At 44.0% G+C, this 14027-nt stretch overlaps 1 protein-coding gene across 3 annotated transcripts in view; it reads right to left on the bottom strand.

The window, feature by feature from the left end:
* The window catches only part of FAM135A (family with sequence similarity 135 member A), a 52319-nt gene extending 38506 nt beyond the window's left edge, over positions 1–13813 (bottom strand). For 2 of the 3 annotated variants that reach the window (XM_081186907.1, XM_081186909.1), the window contains exons 1-3: positions 12546–13813; positions 3888–3974; positions 2098–2222 (exon numbers count right to left, since the gene is read on the bottom strand). In XM_081186907.1, the coding sequence (XP_081043033.1) occupies positions 2098–2174 (77 nt within the window). In that variant the 5' untranslated portion in view covers positions 2175–2222; positions 3888–3974; positions 12546–13813. The remainder of the gene's footprint in view (positions 1–2097; positions 2223–3887; positions 3975–12545) is intronic. The other variant, XM_081186908.1, reaches the window with a different exon arrangement.
* Between the last annotated feature and the right edge of the window lie 214 nt (positions 13814–14027).

Below are 14027 nucleotides of genomic sequence, written 5' to 3'. Positions count from 1 at the left end.
GTATTTCCAACCCTCAATTAAAATAATTTACTTATTATACCACCCTCAATTACTATGCATGCAATGCAAAACTTTGCAGAACTTATTCACACAATATTGAATTTGCACTCAGCTGGAAATTTTTCAGCTCAAATTATACTACCTTCCAGAGGTAACATTTCATTTGCTCTTACTAGTTCCAGATAGCTCTCTTAGTACTACTATATCAACATTCCATATGGTGGCTTGCAGGAATAGCCAGAGGATATCTCTCAGCTGTCTGAGGCAGCAAAGAAACTGCCAAGGCAGCTGAGGACACCAGTTGGCAAATACCAAAAACAAGGCAGATATAGAATGTTCTGCTCTTTCATAATAGATGGGCAAATGTCAGTGCTTTTCAGAACTGAAACATCTAACAAACATTTTATATTCAGAACATGACATGCATAGTTTGTATGCAATTAATTCAAGGAAATAAATCAACAAGACAGAAAGATGTGATAAATACAGACAACTCCCCATTTATGTGGGGGTTACATTCCAGACCTCTGCAGGCATCAGTGAAACAAGCGTAAATGGGAAGCACACTGGAGAGTGGCTTGTGAGGAGATTCATCCCAGAGCCCAAAGAGGACATCCTCTTCAAGCTCTGGGGAGGGTCTCCACGAAAGCTGAAGGGGCAGCGAGGCATGCTCAGCTGACACCCAAGGAAGTGGTGGTAGCAGCTGATAGGCAGGGAGGCTGAGCAACCTCAACAAAGCCCCGCTGTCCCTCCGGCTCGTGAGGTGACCCTCCCCGGAACCCAAACAGAATGTCCTCTTCATGCTCTGAGGATGGTCTCTTTTCACAAGCCAGGAGGTCTCTCCAGGGTACTTCCCATTTCCGGGTTCCTGGCACTATGCGTGTGCGAGGACATGCACAAATAGATCATGTGTAAATGGGGATTTGCACATATGTCTAATTCTGTCCTCTTAAAAAAAAAACAGGAATAGAAAGTATGATCCCAAAGAAAGCCCAATAGCCAGGGCATAACCCCAAAAGGGTGACTGTTGTAGAAAGAAAAATATCTGAATCAGATTTGGAAGCAAACAATATATTGATTACAGAAGACAACTGCATTATAAACAATGGAACCAGAATTTTATCTGAATGAATTGTGACCACCTTCAATATCAACATGCTGTCATTTTACAAATATCAAATATGGACATTTTATTTAACTCAATATTCTACAATACTGAAAGGATGGAATCTAGCAGTTAAGACTGTAATTCTATACACACTTACTCAGCAATTAGCCCTACTTTCCTCAATGAGACTTATTTCTGAATAATGCATAGGATTGTGCTGCAAAACACTTCTGACTCAATTTAAGTCATACAATGACTGCATTTGCACATCACAGTAGTTGGGGAACCTTTTCTGGCTGGCATGCCTGATCTTTATCTCCCAACCCCTAGATGGCTAAATGTAACAGGTTGGTGGGCCTGTGCACGTGTCAATCATCTGAACACAAACCTGAACACAAACTACTGCCCACTGGATACGTCTTCAATACTTGGCAACCAATAAAAATAAGGTTACCATCCAAGCACCACAAACACAATCAGGGTGTTCTCTTGACTATATAATTACATTGCAGTCACTCCATCTTCCAGTTGGCAATGGACCACAGCACAAAATGAGTAAGTAGATGTGCGAGCAAGGATCTTTAGGCGATTACCAATCATTTTCATAAAAATACACAGCTGCTTACACCCCCTAGAGCACCCCATTTTCCATAAACAAAAAGGCTTATCCTGCCCCGGCTCAGTGTTCTGAATGCTCCCACCGACACCACCTGAAAATAGAGAACTTTTATACATGCATACGAGAGAACATGTAAACCAAGCTTAAGTTGTCTTATAGTTTTATTCATGATTGATACTACACAGATCAGTGAATTTTGATTCCTGACCGTCTCTAAGACCTGATTTAAAGTAAATATATATATATATATCCAGTTACAAGAGCTACATACACCTTTTCTCGGGATTTGCAGGCATTCATTAATCTTCCATACAAATATCTCAGGAATTAACACCATCAGAACATATAATATTTGTTGTATGTTACCTACCCTCTTTGAAACAAATCCACGTTATAAAACTTGTGGAGCTCCACGGAGAATTCTACCATTGCCTGTACTTCACTCATTTTTATGTAGATGCAGAAGTCCAAGAACTGTTGTCGGCACCTTATTTACTGCAGAGATGGAACACAAGATATGTGATATGTGCTTACTCCATGACCTAACCCTGGACTGAACTATGAACAAGTTTCCTGCTTCATACGTATGTCCTTAATGAATAAATGTTACATAACCCTTTCTGTTTTGCTTATCTGCTTCCCCATACAATAGCAACAGAAACAGATGCTCCAGCTTGACCTCTACCTTCAAAACAAACAATACATTTTCAATGCAAAACTAGTTGTATACAATACAAAGGAATTGAAATAAATAAATTTGTTTACCTAAGGTGGAAATCCTAAGCACACCTGATAGGAAGTAAGTCCCATCAAATTCAATGGGAGTACCTCCAAGTAAAATATGTTTAGGATTGGGCTGCAAAGCAAATTTTCATTCTTCAATTACTCTTAGAGCCGTAAAGCACCCCTTACACAGATTTGGGTAATGAAGGGATAAATAAAACTGCCTCAATTTGTATGAGTGGAAAAATACACAATCCTTAATATTGTGTCTTAACTATGGAGCAACAAAAGATGCTCATTTTGAAAAGCAACAATAAACTATGGTTTAGTACAGGGGTCAGCAAGGTTGACCTCCCCTGGGCCGGTTCACTCCAGTGGAGATCCCTCTGTGGGCTGGATTGTGCATGTGCATGAGTGCGCGTGCCTGCAATTTCCAGCGTCTGCGCATACGCAATTTCTGGCGTCTGTGCAGATGCGATTTCTGGCACCGCAGAAGTGAGTCCCTGCGCCACGCTGGTTTAGCACAGCACACGGGGACATGCCGAGTGGGCGGCTCGATTCGGGGGCGGCTTGGGGGTGGGCCACTTGTGGCCCATGGACCTTAGGTTGCCAACCCCTAGTTTAGTATGATATGCATGAGCATCAAATAGCTGTGGGCTCCCTTTCTTCCTCTGGAATGACATTGAGAAGTTTGGAAACATTTGCTTCTATTTTTAAACTAATCAGAGTTCCTCACTGAATCCAAGCTCCAGGGAATTCAGGTTAGGTCAAAGAATTCCAACCAACCAACCAATCAACCATACATGCAATCTGTTGGTGTTTTTTTTTAAATAAGTAACATACATGCAGAATATTTTTTTTTAAAAAAACCACAACAACTCAAGGGTACAGCTGCCCCAACCAGCTCAATGAGTAGTGAACGTGCTCAGTCACCTTCAGTTACCACAGAATGCTTAGCAAGAAAAGAAGATTAGGAAAAGCTGGGTGATAGCAAAGGGGCATACATTGCAACATACTGTTGCATAACCCACATATCAAGTGCATGTTATCAGTTTCTATTGTAATCATCTACATTTCATACACCACAAGTAGCATAAAAATGAGCTCTGCTGGTGCCATGGGTCTTTCTTCCCCTCTCCCCTCCCCATATATGCCCTCAAAATCCACTAAGGAGAGGAAGTTCCACTGGACACAGAAGGCTGTTGTGCCAGTTGAGTTGCAGCACTGGATACAGCCCTAAATTTCTAACATTAGACTGAACATTATTTCTCCTGAATAGGACTGCCACTTCAGTAGGGAAAACTTAAAATTTAAAGTGGAATATCCTCTCCTCATTGATATAATGTAATACTAAAGATGTAACGGGAGTTATACAGGCATGTTACAGAACTGGACACAAAACTATTTTTTAAAAAACCCCACAAGATTCCTTTTTACCTCCAGTAATAAATAATCCATTTTGATTAAAGCTAATACGCAGTCTTCCAGTTCCTAATTTCTGCAGTCAAGTGCATACTGCTTGCTCTGCAAGAAAAAGAAATCAGATGATTGTACACCTGAATGCAAGCCATCTACACAGAAATTGGTGCTCTTATTTTCTTTAATTCCCAATCACCCAGTTCACCAGTGTCATTAAACTATAGTTTAAAGCAAATTAAGTTTTAATATGAATGAGCAGCATGTTAATGTGCACTGCTCAAAAGTTCCCAAAGCATTCCTCCCCTGCTTGTAAAGATGCCTGTGTTGCTCAAACCCAGGCTCATGGTTTGTTTTTCGCAAATAAACCGGAAATTGTAACTATGGGTTGCTTGGAGGAAAACGACAAGCTTGTTCTTTCCACAGCAGAAACAGGGAAGGAGAACCTCTGGAACTTTGAGCAGTACGACTAACATGCTGCTCATTCATGTTGACCTATAGTTTGCTTTAAGCTATGGTTTAATGTGAAGTTCCACTGAAGTCACGAAGTTCACTAAGTTAAAGGAAGCATAAAAAGGGTTGTACTGTATATAGAAAGCAGCTGATATGTCTTTGGAATGGTTTGAAAAAGCAACCAGTTAATACACTGCAATTATATACACAACAAATGTTCAGGTTCTGCAATGTTTACATCCATCTAGCACACAATATATAGGAGATTAAAGGCTTTTTTTTTACTGCTGAAAGGATAAGGGGTAGGGGTGTCCTGTTCCCCATTAACTTTTCACAGGATACCCCCCTACACACTTGTAAGGGGTGCATCAAAGTTGCAAATATGTTACTTGTCAGCAAATATAGTAATGCATAATATGCCATGTTTAAGCTAAATGTATTCATTAGTTGTAGTTAACTTTTTATCTGAATACCTATACCATGTGTTATGGATTAGCCACAAACCAAGATTTCAAACTATGGCTTAAAGTTGGTTTGAAATTAACGGTTTCCATTAATTGTATTACACTCACACTGTATTACAGTGCAGTATTACACTGCACTGAACAAACCAGATACAGTGGTGCCTCGCAAGACGAAATTAATTCGTTCCGCAAGTTTTTTCTTCTTGCGAGTTTTTCGTCTTGCGAAGCACGGTTTCCCATAGGAATGCATTGAAAATCAATTAATGCGTTCCTATGGAGACCGCCTTCAGACCAGGTCCAGGGACAGTCTGTCCCCAGACCTCTTCTGAAGGCTGGCGGGGGAAGAAGGACTTTTCTCCCCACCGCCAGCCTTCAGAACAGCCTTCTGAAGGCTGGCGGTGGGAAGAAAAGCCCTTGTCCCGCCGCCAGCCTTCAGAAGAGTTCCTGGAGGGCTGCCTAGGCTGCGGATAGCAGCCTGCTGCCCGGTGCGAGGCAGACATCTGCAGCTTGGGGTGCCCTGCAGGACTTCCCCGCAGGGCTCTCCAAGCTGCGGATAGCAGCGTGCTGCCCCACACGAGGGGCGCTCTTAAGCAGAGCGCCCTTCGCGCGGGGCAGACACCTGCAGCTTGGGGAGCCCTGCAGGACTTCCCCGCAGGGCTCTCCAAGCTGCGGATAGCAGCCTGCTGCCCCGCACGAGGGGCGCTCTTAAGCAGAGCGCCCCTCGCACGGGGCAGACACCTGCAGCTTGGGGAGCCCTGCAGGACTTCCCCGCAGGGCTCTCCAAGCTGCGGATAGCAGCCTGCTGCCCCGCACGAGGGGCGCTCTTAAGCAGAGCGCCCCTCGCGCGGGGCAGACATCTGCAGCTTGGGGAGCCCTGCAGGACTTCCCCGCATGGCTCTCCAAGCTGCGGATAGCAGCCTGCTGCCCCGCACGAGGGGCGCTCTTAAGCAGAGCGCCCCTCGCGCGGGGCAGACATCTGCAGCTTGGGGAGCCCTGCAGGACTTCCCCGCAGGGCTCTCCAAGCTGCGGATAGGCGCAGCAGGCTGCTATCTGCAGCTTGGAGAGCCCTGCGGGGAAGTCCTGCAGGGCTCCCCAAGCTGCGAATGTCTGCCCCGCGCGAGGGGCGCTCTGCTTAAGAGCGCCCCTAGCGCGGGGCAGCATGCTGCTATCCGCAGCCTAGGCAGCCCTCCGGGAACTCTTCTGAAGGCTGGCGGGGGAGAAGGGCTTTTCTTCCCACCGCCAGCCTTCAGAACAGCCTTCTGAATGTTGGCGGTGGGGAGGAAAACCTTCCTCCCACCGCAAATCTTCAAAACAGGTCCGGGAACAGAGGAGAAGCGCTGCGCGCCTTCTCCTCTGTTCCCGGACCTCCCACCACAAGCCTTCAGGACAGGTCTGGGAACAGAGGAGAAGGTGCGCTGCGCTTCTCCGCTGTCCCAGGAGATTTCCCTATGGGCTTTCGTCTTGCGAAGCAAGCCCATAGGGAAATTCGTCTTGCGAAGCCTCTAAAAATCGGAAAACCCTTTCGTCTTGTGGGTTTTTCGTTTAGCGAGGCATTCGTCTTGCGGGGTACCACTGTATAGTTCTCCTACCTCCACACCTTCACTCGCTGCAAAGTGGCAAGCAGTTTTTACTGGTGTTTCCCAGTGGCCTCATATAGGAAATACAGCTTAATTTGGCAAGCTAAACTATTATTTAACTGTAGATTTGGGATCTGAACTGGCTTAAAGGCACAGGATTATTAGCTCCAGCTCTAGCTCTAGCTCTAGCTACAAGACCTCTGATAAATGCTTTGTTACAAACAGCATATTATTCTAAAGTATAATTCCATCCCCTTTCCTGTGTCCCATGGAAAGCATACAGCTCAGCAGAAAATAAAATGTAATTTTAAAATCTTGAAATGGCATTTAGATGGCATTTCTGATCCAAGTGGATTATGTTGGCTCCAAATTCAGTATCAATACTTGGCTCTGGGAAATAGGCAGACTATATTGCCCATTCTTTCTTCAGACTGCAGCATAATGCCTGTTTAAGATTAAAAAGGTCTATGTGCTGAAAAATCAACCCTGAATTGGGAAATCGGTATTTTCTACAGTATTAGTCACTAAAAGTGACCAAATTAAGACTAATAAAAGAAAAAGGTGGTAGGAGGACTGCAAAATGCTCCAATAACCATCTGAAAATAAAGCTGTTTAAGCAGATTTATCCTCAGTTTCATTGAAATGGCACAAATAGCTCCAACCTTCTTGGCTATCTTAATTAAGCTCTTGCACAAAATAATGTGACTCTGCACGATGACCATTCAAAGATTCTGTTGTGGTTGAACAAAACAGGCAAAGAAGTTAAAGAAGGGATATAAAAGGATATAAAAACAAGGAAGCAACTTTATCCCCCATCAAATGACATCTGCAGAAAAAGTGACTATAGTTAGCTAAAGTTTTCCCATGTTGCCTGTAACACACTGTTCTGACCTAATAGTACATGGGGCGGGGAGCCACACCCCCTCAAAATCCTCATTTAGTTAGAGAGAGAGAGGGAGAGAGAGAGAGAGTGGGTGGGTGGGTAGAAAAAACCTCAAAGGGGGTTACAAAAAAGATAAAGCAGTAAGATTATCACTAAAAATTTATAACTGTATTTTAAAAACAAAGTGAAGGTTAAAAATCTCAATAAATTAGACTAAAACAAGTTGTGTCACTACCAACTGATTCTGTTTCCTACCTATACAAGCACATATCAATTGAGTTGTTAAATAGGAAGCACAGTGAAGCTGATTAAACTGACCTATTAAAATAGAAGCACACCTGTCATTAAACAGTGGGGTACTGCACCCATGTATTGCTTACAGGTTTCTCATAGGAGTCTGGTTAGTCATTGTAGGAAGCGGGATGCTGGAGTAGATGGCTTTCCTCCAGCAGGGCTTTTTCTTATGTTCTTATGAATAAATTGTTAAAAAGTCCATTCTTCATACTTTACCCTTGCAGCCCATTATAAACTAGAAACAGAATACAGTAGGGTTGTTGGGGTTTTGTTTTGTTTTGAAAAAATCTCCCAAGTAATAGAAATGTATTCTGAAAAAAATCCTAAACTTTATTAAATTAAATACAAATTTAATTTCCAAATATACCCTTCTGCACATTATTAACCGAAGGCTTTTCAGTTATTAACAAGGCTTTTGCATCAGTTTTCCCTGAAAGTCAACAAGAGCTTTTGCATCAGTTTTCCCTGAAAATATATAGAGTATTCTGATAGGCCAACTCTTTTGTGAACATGGAAGGCGTGGTTTCCAAATATTCTAACTTCAGGGAACCCTTTTCCAAACGCCTTTGCCAAGGAACCCTTGTCACATAACCCCAAAGCACTCAATAGGATTTTGTGTTATGTTTTAGGGAGCACATTCAGTTTCTGCCTATTGTGTTTTGCCATTCCCCTTCACAAACAGAGTACACTATTCAGAACACATCCAGCTCTCTTCAGAAGCTATACATTGAAATGGGAATATTGGAAAAGGAGGACACATTGTTTTGCAGAGCAGCTTGTTTACTGCTGATTTTGTTTGTTTTGTTTTGTAGGAGAATCCCTGATAAGGAATGCCCAGGATTCCATAAATCACAAACTGGAAACCAATTGCTTATATCAACTAGACTAAAGCTTAAAATTATATTTAAAAAACTTTTAAAAAATGGACAGAAAAAGCTTTAAGTACATACTACAGTAATATTTAAGTTGGGAGATGTGTACAGATCAAGTCCCACCTCACTCAAAAGAATTCTTTTTTTTTAATCACCATCAAAGTATATATAGCACTTAATTTTTAAAAAGCTCTATAAACAATTTTAAAACTACCAACAAATTCAAAAATCAAAATAGACAAGTACATGATTGATATGGAATCATATAATTGTTAAAGGAGAAAGATACATTCCCAAAACATTTATAATATATAGCTTATTTTTTAATTTACAATACTTAACCATAGATGTAAAAAAGAAAAGCATCACCATAGTTTTATCTGTTACCTAGAAAAGGAGCCTTTGAAACTCGTGTTTGACTTATGGGTTTAAATCAAAATATATTCTCTTAAAAGTAAATTATGACCAAAGCCAAAACATGGTTTGTGTCATTTCCCTCTTTCCTCCCCCAATAATTCCAGATGCTATCCCAAACAGTAGACTCTGACAGCAGAACACCCTAAAGTATAGCACATAAATTTGAATACACCAAACTTTACTATGCTAAAACTATGGTTTGCAAATCAGCCATGATTTCAGGTACTAATCTGGTGGCAATTTGCAAATCAGGTGCACCAAACAGCAAGTTCAGACATAAAAAAATATAGCTTGGCTTTATTCCCAGACCATCTCTGTAAATATGGGCATTAGGTTTGCTTGCACTGAGTTCCACTTTCCTTTTAAACCACGTTCTATTTTTCAAGAGACACATGAGACACTTCATATACTTAAGCAAACCAACCGGAAGTACCGTATTTTTCGCCCTATAGGATGCACTTTTCCCCTCCAAAAATGAAGGGGAAATGTGTGTGCGTCCTATGGGGTGAATGCAGGCTTTCGCTGAAGCCTGGAGAGCGAGAGGGGTCGGTGCGCACTGACCCCTCTCGCTCTCCAGGTTCAGGAAGCTATCTGCAAACCTTGGGAGCCCGCGGGAGTTCCCGCCGGACTCCCACGGCTTGCGGAGAGCTGCCTGCATCCTGAAGCATTCCCCCCAAAAAAACTAGGTGCACCCTATGGGCCAGTGCATCCTATGGGGCAAAAAATACGGCAATACCCACCTTTACTAAATTAAAAAATTTCCACACTCTGCCTACCCATAAACTTGTGTGTTTCATTTAATGCTTTGGACAATCTGAATTACAAACCAGACTTTAACTTCCGAGAAATATGGGACGGCCATTGTTCCTTTATCCCAGAATACCATGTTTGTAATCTGATATTTGTAGCACCTCTATAGGTTTTATTTCAGACCACAATACCATCTGGGAACTGAGTTTACAAGGCGGCCCCATGGCTACAACATCCAGACTACTTTTTGTACTTTTTTCTTTCTTTCCTCATTTCCCTACTCCAATTTGCATAATATCTTGCCTGAGGAAGAGATGCAGAGAACTTAAAAATTTGAAAGTTTCATAACATTTTGGTGGGTTATAATGAATTTATGGTCCAACAGTGGATTCTGGATTTCTGTTCTTATGAACTAGTTCTAGAATAAAATGTCACCTGCTTACAGCCTTAGCCTCTGAGCACTTCCCATCTTTGTTTATCCATGTGCTATATATGGCACATAGGCTAAGGTTACCAGACGTCCCCATTTCCCGGGGACAGTCCCCGGATTTACAAATCAGTCCCCATATAAAATCCACTGAAGTTGAAAAGTGTCCCCGGATTCATTGAAAACAATCTGGTAACCTTAACATGGGCCACACAAAATAAATAATACTTTGCACAAGCATTCATTTTGTGCAGCTTATGTGCTAGGGTGGATATATCAATGGTTAAGAAACAATTAAAATAAACAAAGGTAGCCATAAAAAACTCCAAAATACAGTTGGATTTTGATTAACATACAGCTACTGTTGCTTATCCAATTGGCACATGTGTACTCTTTAGGAAAACAGGTAATGTATAAAAAGAAAGAGAAAGGGTCCGTAGTAGATCAGTGGTAGAGCACTTACATTGCATGTAGGAGATCCCTGTTTAATTCCTAGCATCTCTAGGTAGGGCCAGGAAAGATTCTTGTCTGAAACTCTGGAGAGTTGCTACCAGGCAGCACAGCTAATACTGAACTAGGGTTGCTTCCAGATGATCTGTTTATTGAGTATTCATTCTGATTTGTTTGCAGGGAGGTTATATGAGTGCTTCAAGCAATTGTTATTCCACACTTCCCAGGGCATTTCCCCACCACTTACCAATGGACAGGGTGAGTCTGTTGAGCAAGTGTGTCAAATGGTTTTAATGGTACAACCCGGATTTGCGGGTATGCAATTGAATCTCACTTGAAATTAGTGACAGCCTAGAAGGACCGAAGGTCTGACTCAGTACAAAGCAGCTGCCTACAGTACATAGAAATTCTAAAGCAAGATCTACCAGGATGAGTGGGTTAGGATCTAGCAGATCTCTGGCTGAAGTAGGAAGTTCTCAAATCATCATAGCCCTTTGAGAACTTCCTACTTCAGCCAGAGATCTGCTAGATCCTAAGCCACTAAATCAACTCCCCCATCCTTTGCTCAGCAATATTTATGCCAGAGTATCCCCCTTATCCTGGCTCAGCCAGGAACCAGGTGACTGAGCCAAGGCAAGCTTGGCATATCTTAAGCCTGCATAAGCCCTAGAAGAAGGGGTTTTCCAGGCATGGGTCCAAAGTAGGAGGACTGAGGCTGGATCCTATTCCTGTTCAGCTTGGTGCAAGATCTGGCAACGTAGTATAGGTCAAACACTATTTCCAAGGCTTATTTTCCCTCTGCCAGTCTTAGGCTGGCTTAGCTAGAAGCAGCTCCATTGCTAAATGGAGTTTGGATCTGGTGTAACTTTACACTGGCTTAAACTTACACCGTCTTCCTTTATGACAGCTTCTTGTGTATGGGATTATTCCATTATGTACTTCATGTTCTAAACAAGAATATGCTTTAGTAGTTAAAACAAGGGGGCCAACTTAATATTATTAAGTACACCCAAGTGAAGTTTTTGTAGTCCATTAACTAATGTAGTCCATATGGACTTGGCAAAGACTTCGTGTACAGCCCCTAAAAAGCTTTATATACCAGCAAAAAGCTTGACTTATTTTTACGAGGTATCGGGTAGCTTCGAGAGTTAAACCGAGGACACCATATTACATTAGGAATGTTAGGAATTTGCATTGATAGAAAGACATACTTGAGGGCCCTGGAGGGAGGAAAAAGTGGTAGAACAGCATGAAGTGTTATAATCACCGGTAACACTTAGTAAAGTTGTACTTGGCTACAGTACAATGAATGAAGCGGCCATGCCTCTCCTACTCCTTTAGATTAATGAACTAATAAAGAAATGTACATCCAAGGTCAAAACGCCTTGGTGATATCACTGAACAAGACTAAGGTTTGATTTTTAATATAAAATGACACAAATGGTTCTGTCATGGTTGCCCTGCTGAATTATAGAGAGGTATGTGTAAGTTGAGTTGGACATGACTAAACTACTAAACAACAACAATGTGTAAGTTATTTAAAATAGGACAACTCTCCCCCCCCCCCCAATAAACACACACACACACCCAAGGAACACCCTGGTACCCTAGAATTCACGCAGGATGCGTGGGGAACCTGTTAGAGAAATAGGACAAGTTTCTTGGTTTCTCGCGAGGTTTAAAAATAGAGCACAAACAGAAAAAGAGAAAGGTAAAACGAAACACACGATTTGCCAGGGTTTACTGGCTCCCTTCTAGCTGAGGCTTTCAACCAAACTAAAGAGGATTCGATTGGAGTGGGATAAGACTGGATTGGGCCGGACTGACTCCAGAGAGAAAACGAAAACACACACACACTCACTCTTTCACACAGAGACGCTCACTTCTGCTTGGAGTAAAAAGGAAGTGCTTTTTACATTTATTTATTTTTAATGAGGCTTCTAAACGCTCCACACATCTTTCCCAGCTGCTCCCCTTCCTGTTCACCTTCTAAGAGGCGCAGGAAACATCCACCTCAGCTCCAACGACGCCCTGCTCCATCGCAGGTTTTCTCTCCACACAGACACCTAATTCACAAGCCCCGCCGACTCACCTGAGGGAAAGGAGCAGCAGCAGCAGCACCGGACACTGGCCTCCCCCAGGGAGAGGCGACTACCTGTCGGTCCTCTCACTGCCGGCACCACCACCACCTCCTCCTCCCGACTCGACGCTCCTATCCGCTGCCGCCGCTTCCAGAGGAGCCCAGGCCTCAACAGAAGCCCCGGAGTGGCGTAACGCAGGCATCCGACGCCGGCGCCCCGCTCGGCCGGCAGGGCGGCCCGCGTTCTGACCGCGCGCGCCCTCCTCCTCTTCCTCCTGCCGCTGCTATTGCTCTCGCCTGGGAAAAGCGGCTAGGAGCAAGTAGATTCCGCCGGCGGCCACCACCAACACCGCGACCGACCGACCGACCGCCGCCGCTGCTTCCTACTCGCAAGCAAGCAAGGCAGCGCGGGCAGTGAGAGGAGGAGGCGGCCGCCGCTGGCGAGGGCTGGCAGGGAGCGCCCGAGTTAGGCAGGGAGGAAGGGCGACTGCGGCATCCTCCTCGAGGGCTCTCCTCTGACTGTGGCGGCGCTTGATCTCCGAGATTCCCTACAGCCGCTCCCGCTTTCCTGGAGATCTTAGCTCTAAGATCCTCCTCCTGCTGCTGCGCCTGCCGCTGCTTGCTTGCTGGCTGCTCCCTTCCCAGCTCGAGCTCCCCCTGCTGCTGCTGTGTGCGAGGCACCGGCTGGGCTACACACAGTGTGGGTCGGCGGGCTGCTGCTGCTCTGCTGCTCTCCCACCCCCACCGGCAGGCAAACAAACAAACAAAAAGCAAATAAGTGGGAGGGTGGAGAAAACAACAACAAGAAGAGCAAATGCAAACTGTCCCTCGAGGCACATTTGGGGATTGCCGCGACTGCTACTTGTCGCCTTGTCGTTCTCCCTTACTTGGTCTCCGGCCAAACAGAAAGCGGAAAGATGATCACCTCTTCTTCTTCCTCCTCCTTCTCCTCCTCCCTTCACCTGCCTGGCCCCCGGGTTTTTCTCATCGGAGGTCTTCCCTGCATGCAAATTTTCCTTGGAAGGACCAGTGAACCTGTGCAGGGGCTTCAAGAGTTCTTGCAAGCAGCCGCAGCGCAGTTAGGCCAAGTCACACCACCTACTGGCTTCTTTTGCAGCGCAAGCCGGCCCTCGAAAAGTCTCTCTGCAAAGTGCCTTCTCAGCAGATACTTTTAATTGCACAAGGCATGAACATTCCCAGAAAGCAAAAAAAAAAAAAGGGAGGGCAGTGCAAAGCAGCAAGATCACCGCGTGAGTCACAGGCGCGATATAGGAAGGAGAAGGTAAATTCTCAAAAATATTATCTAAATGTTCAAAAGGGTCAGGCAGATTAGATACCCCAAGAAAGTAATCTCGGGAGCAAGAGTCCAAGTCACACTTGAAAGGGTTCTCTCCAGTAAGGTGTTTTTTTAAGGATTTAGGAATGTTCTCTCCCAACAAACCACACGCAACCAACAATCTACCTTTCCCTTCTAATCAAGATGTAGCACCAGAA

Source organism: Podarcis bocagei, assembly GCF_964188305.1.
Source record: "Podarcis bocagei genome assembly, chromosome: 3".
Classification (NCBI taxonomy): domain Eukaryota; kingdom Metazoa; phylum Chordata; class Lepidosauria; order Squamata; family Lacertidae; genus Podarcis; species Podarcis bocagei.
Note: the sequence above shows the minus strand (reverse complement) of the source record. Positions and strands in the feature narration are given on the sequence as shown.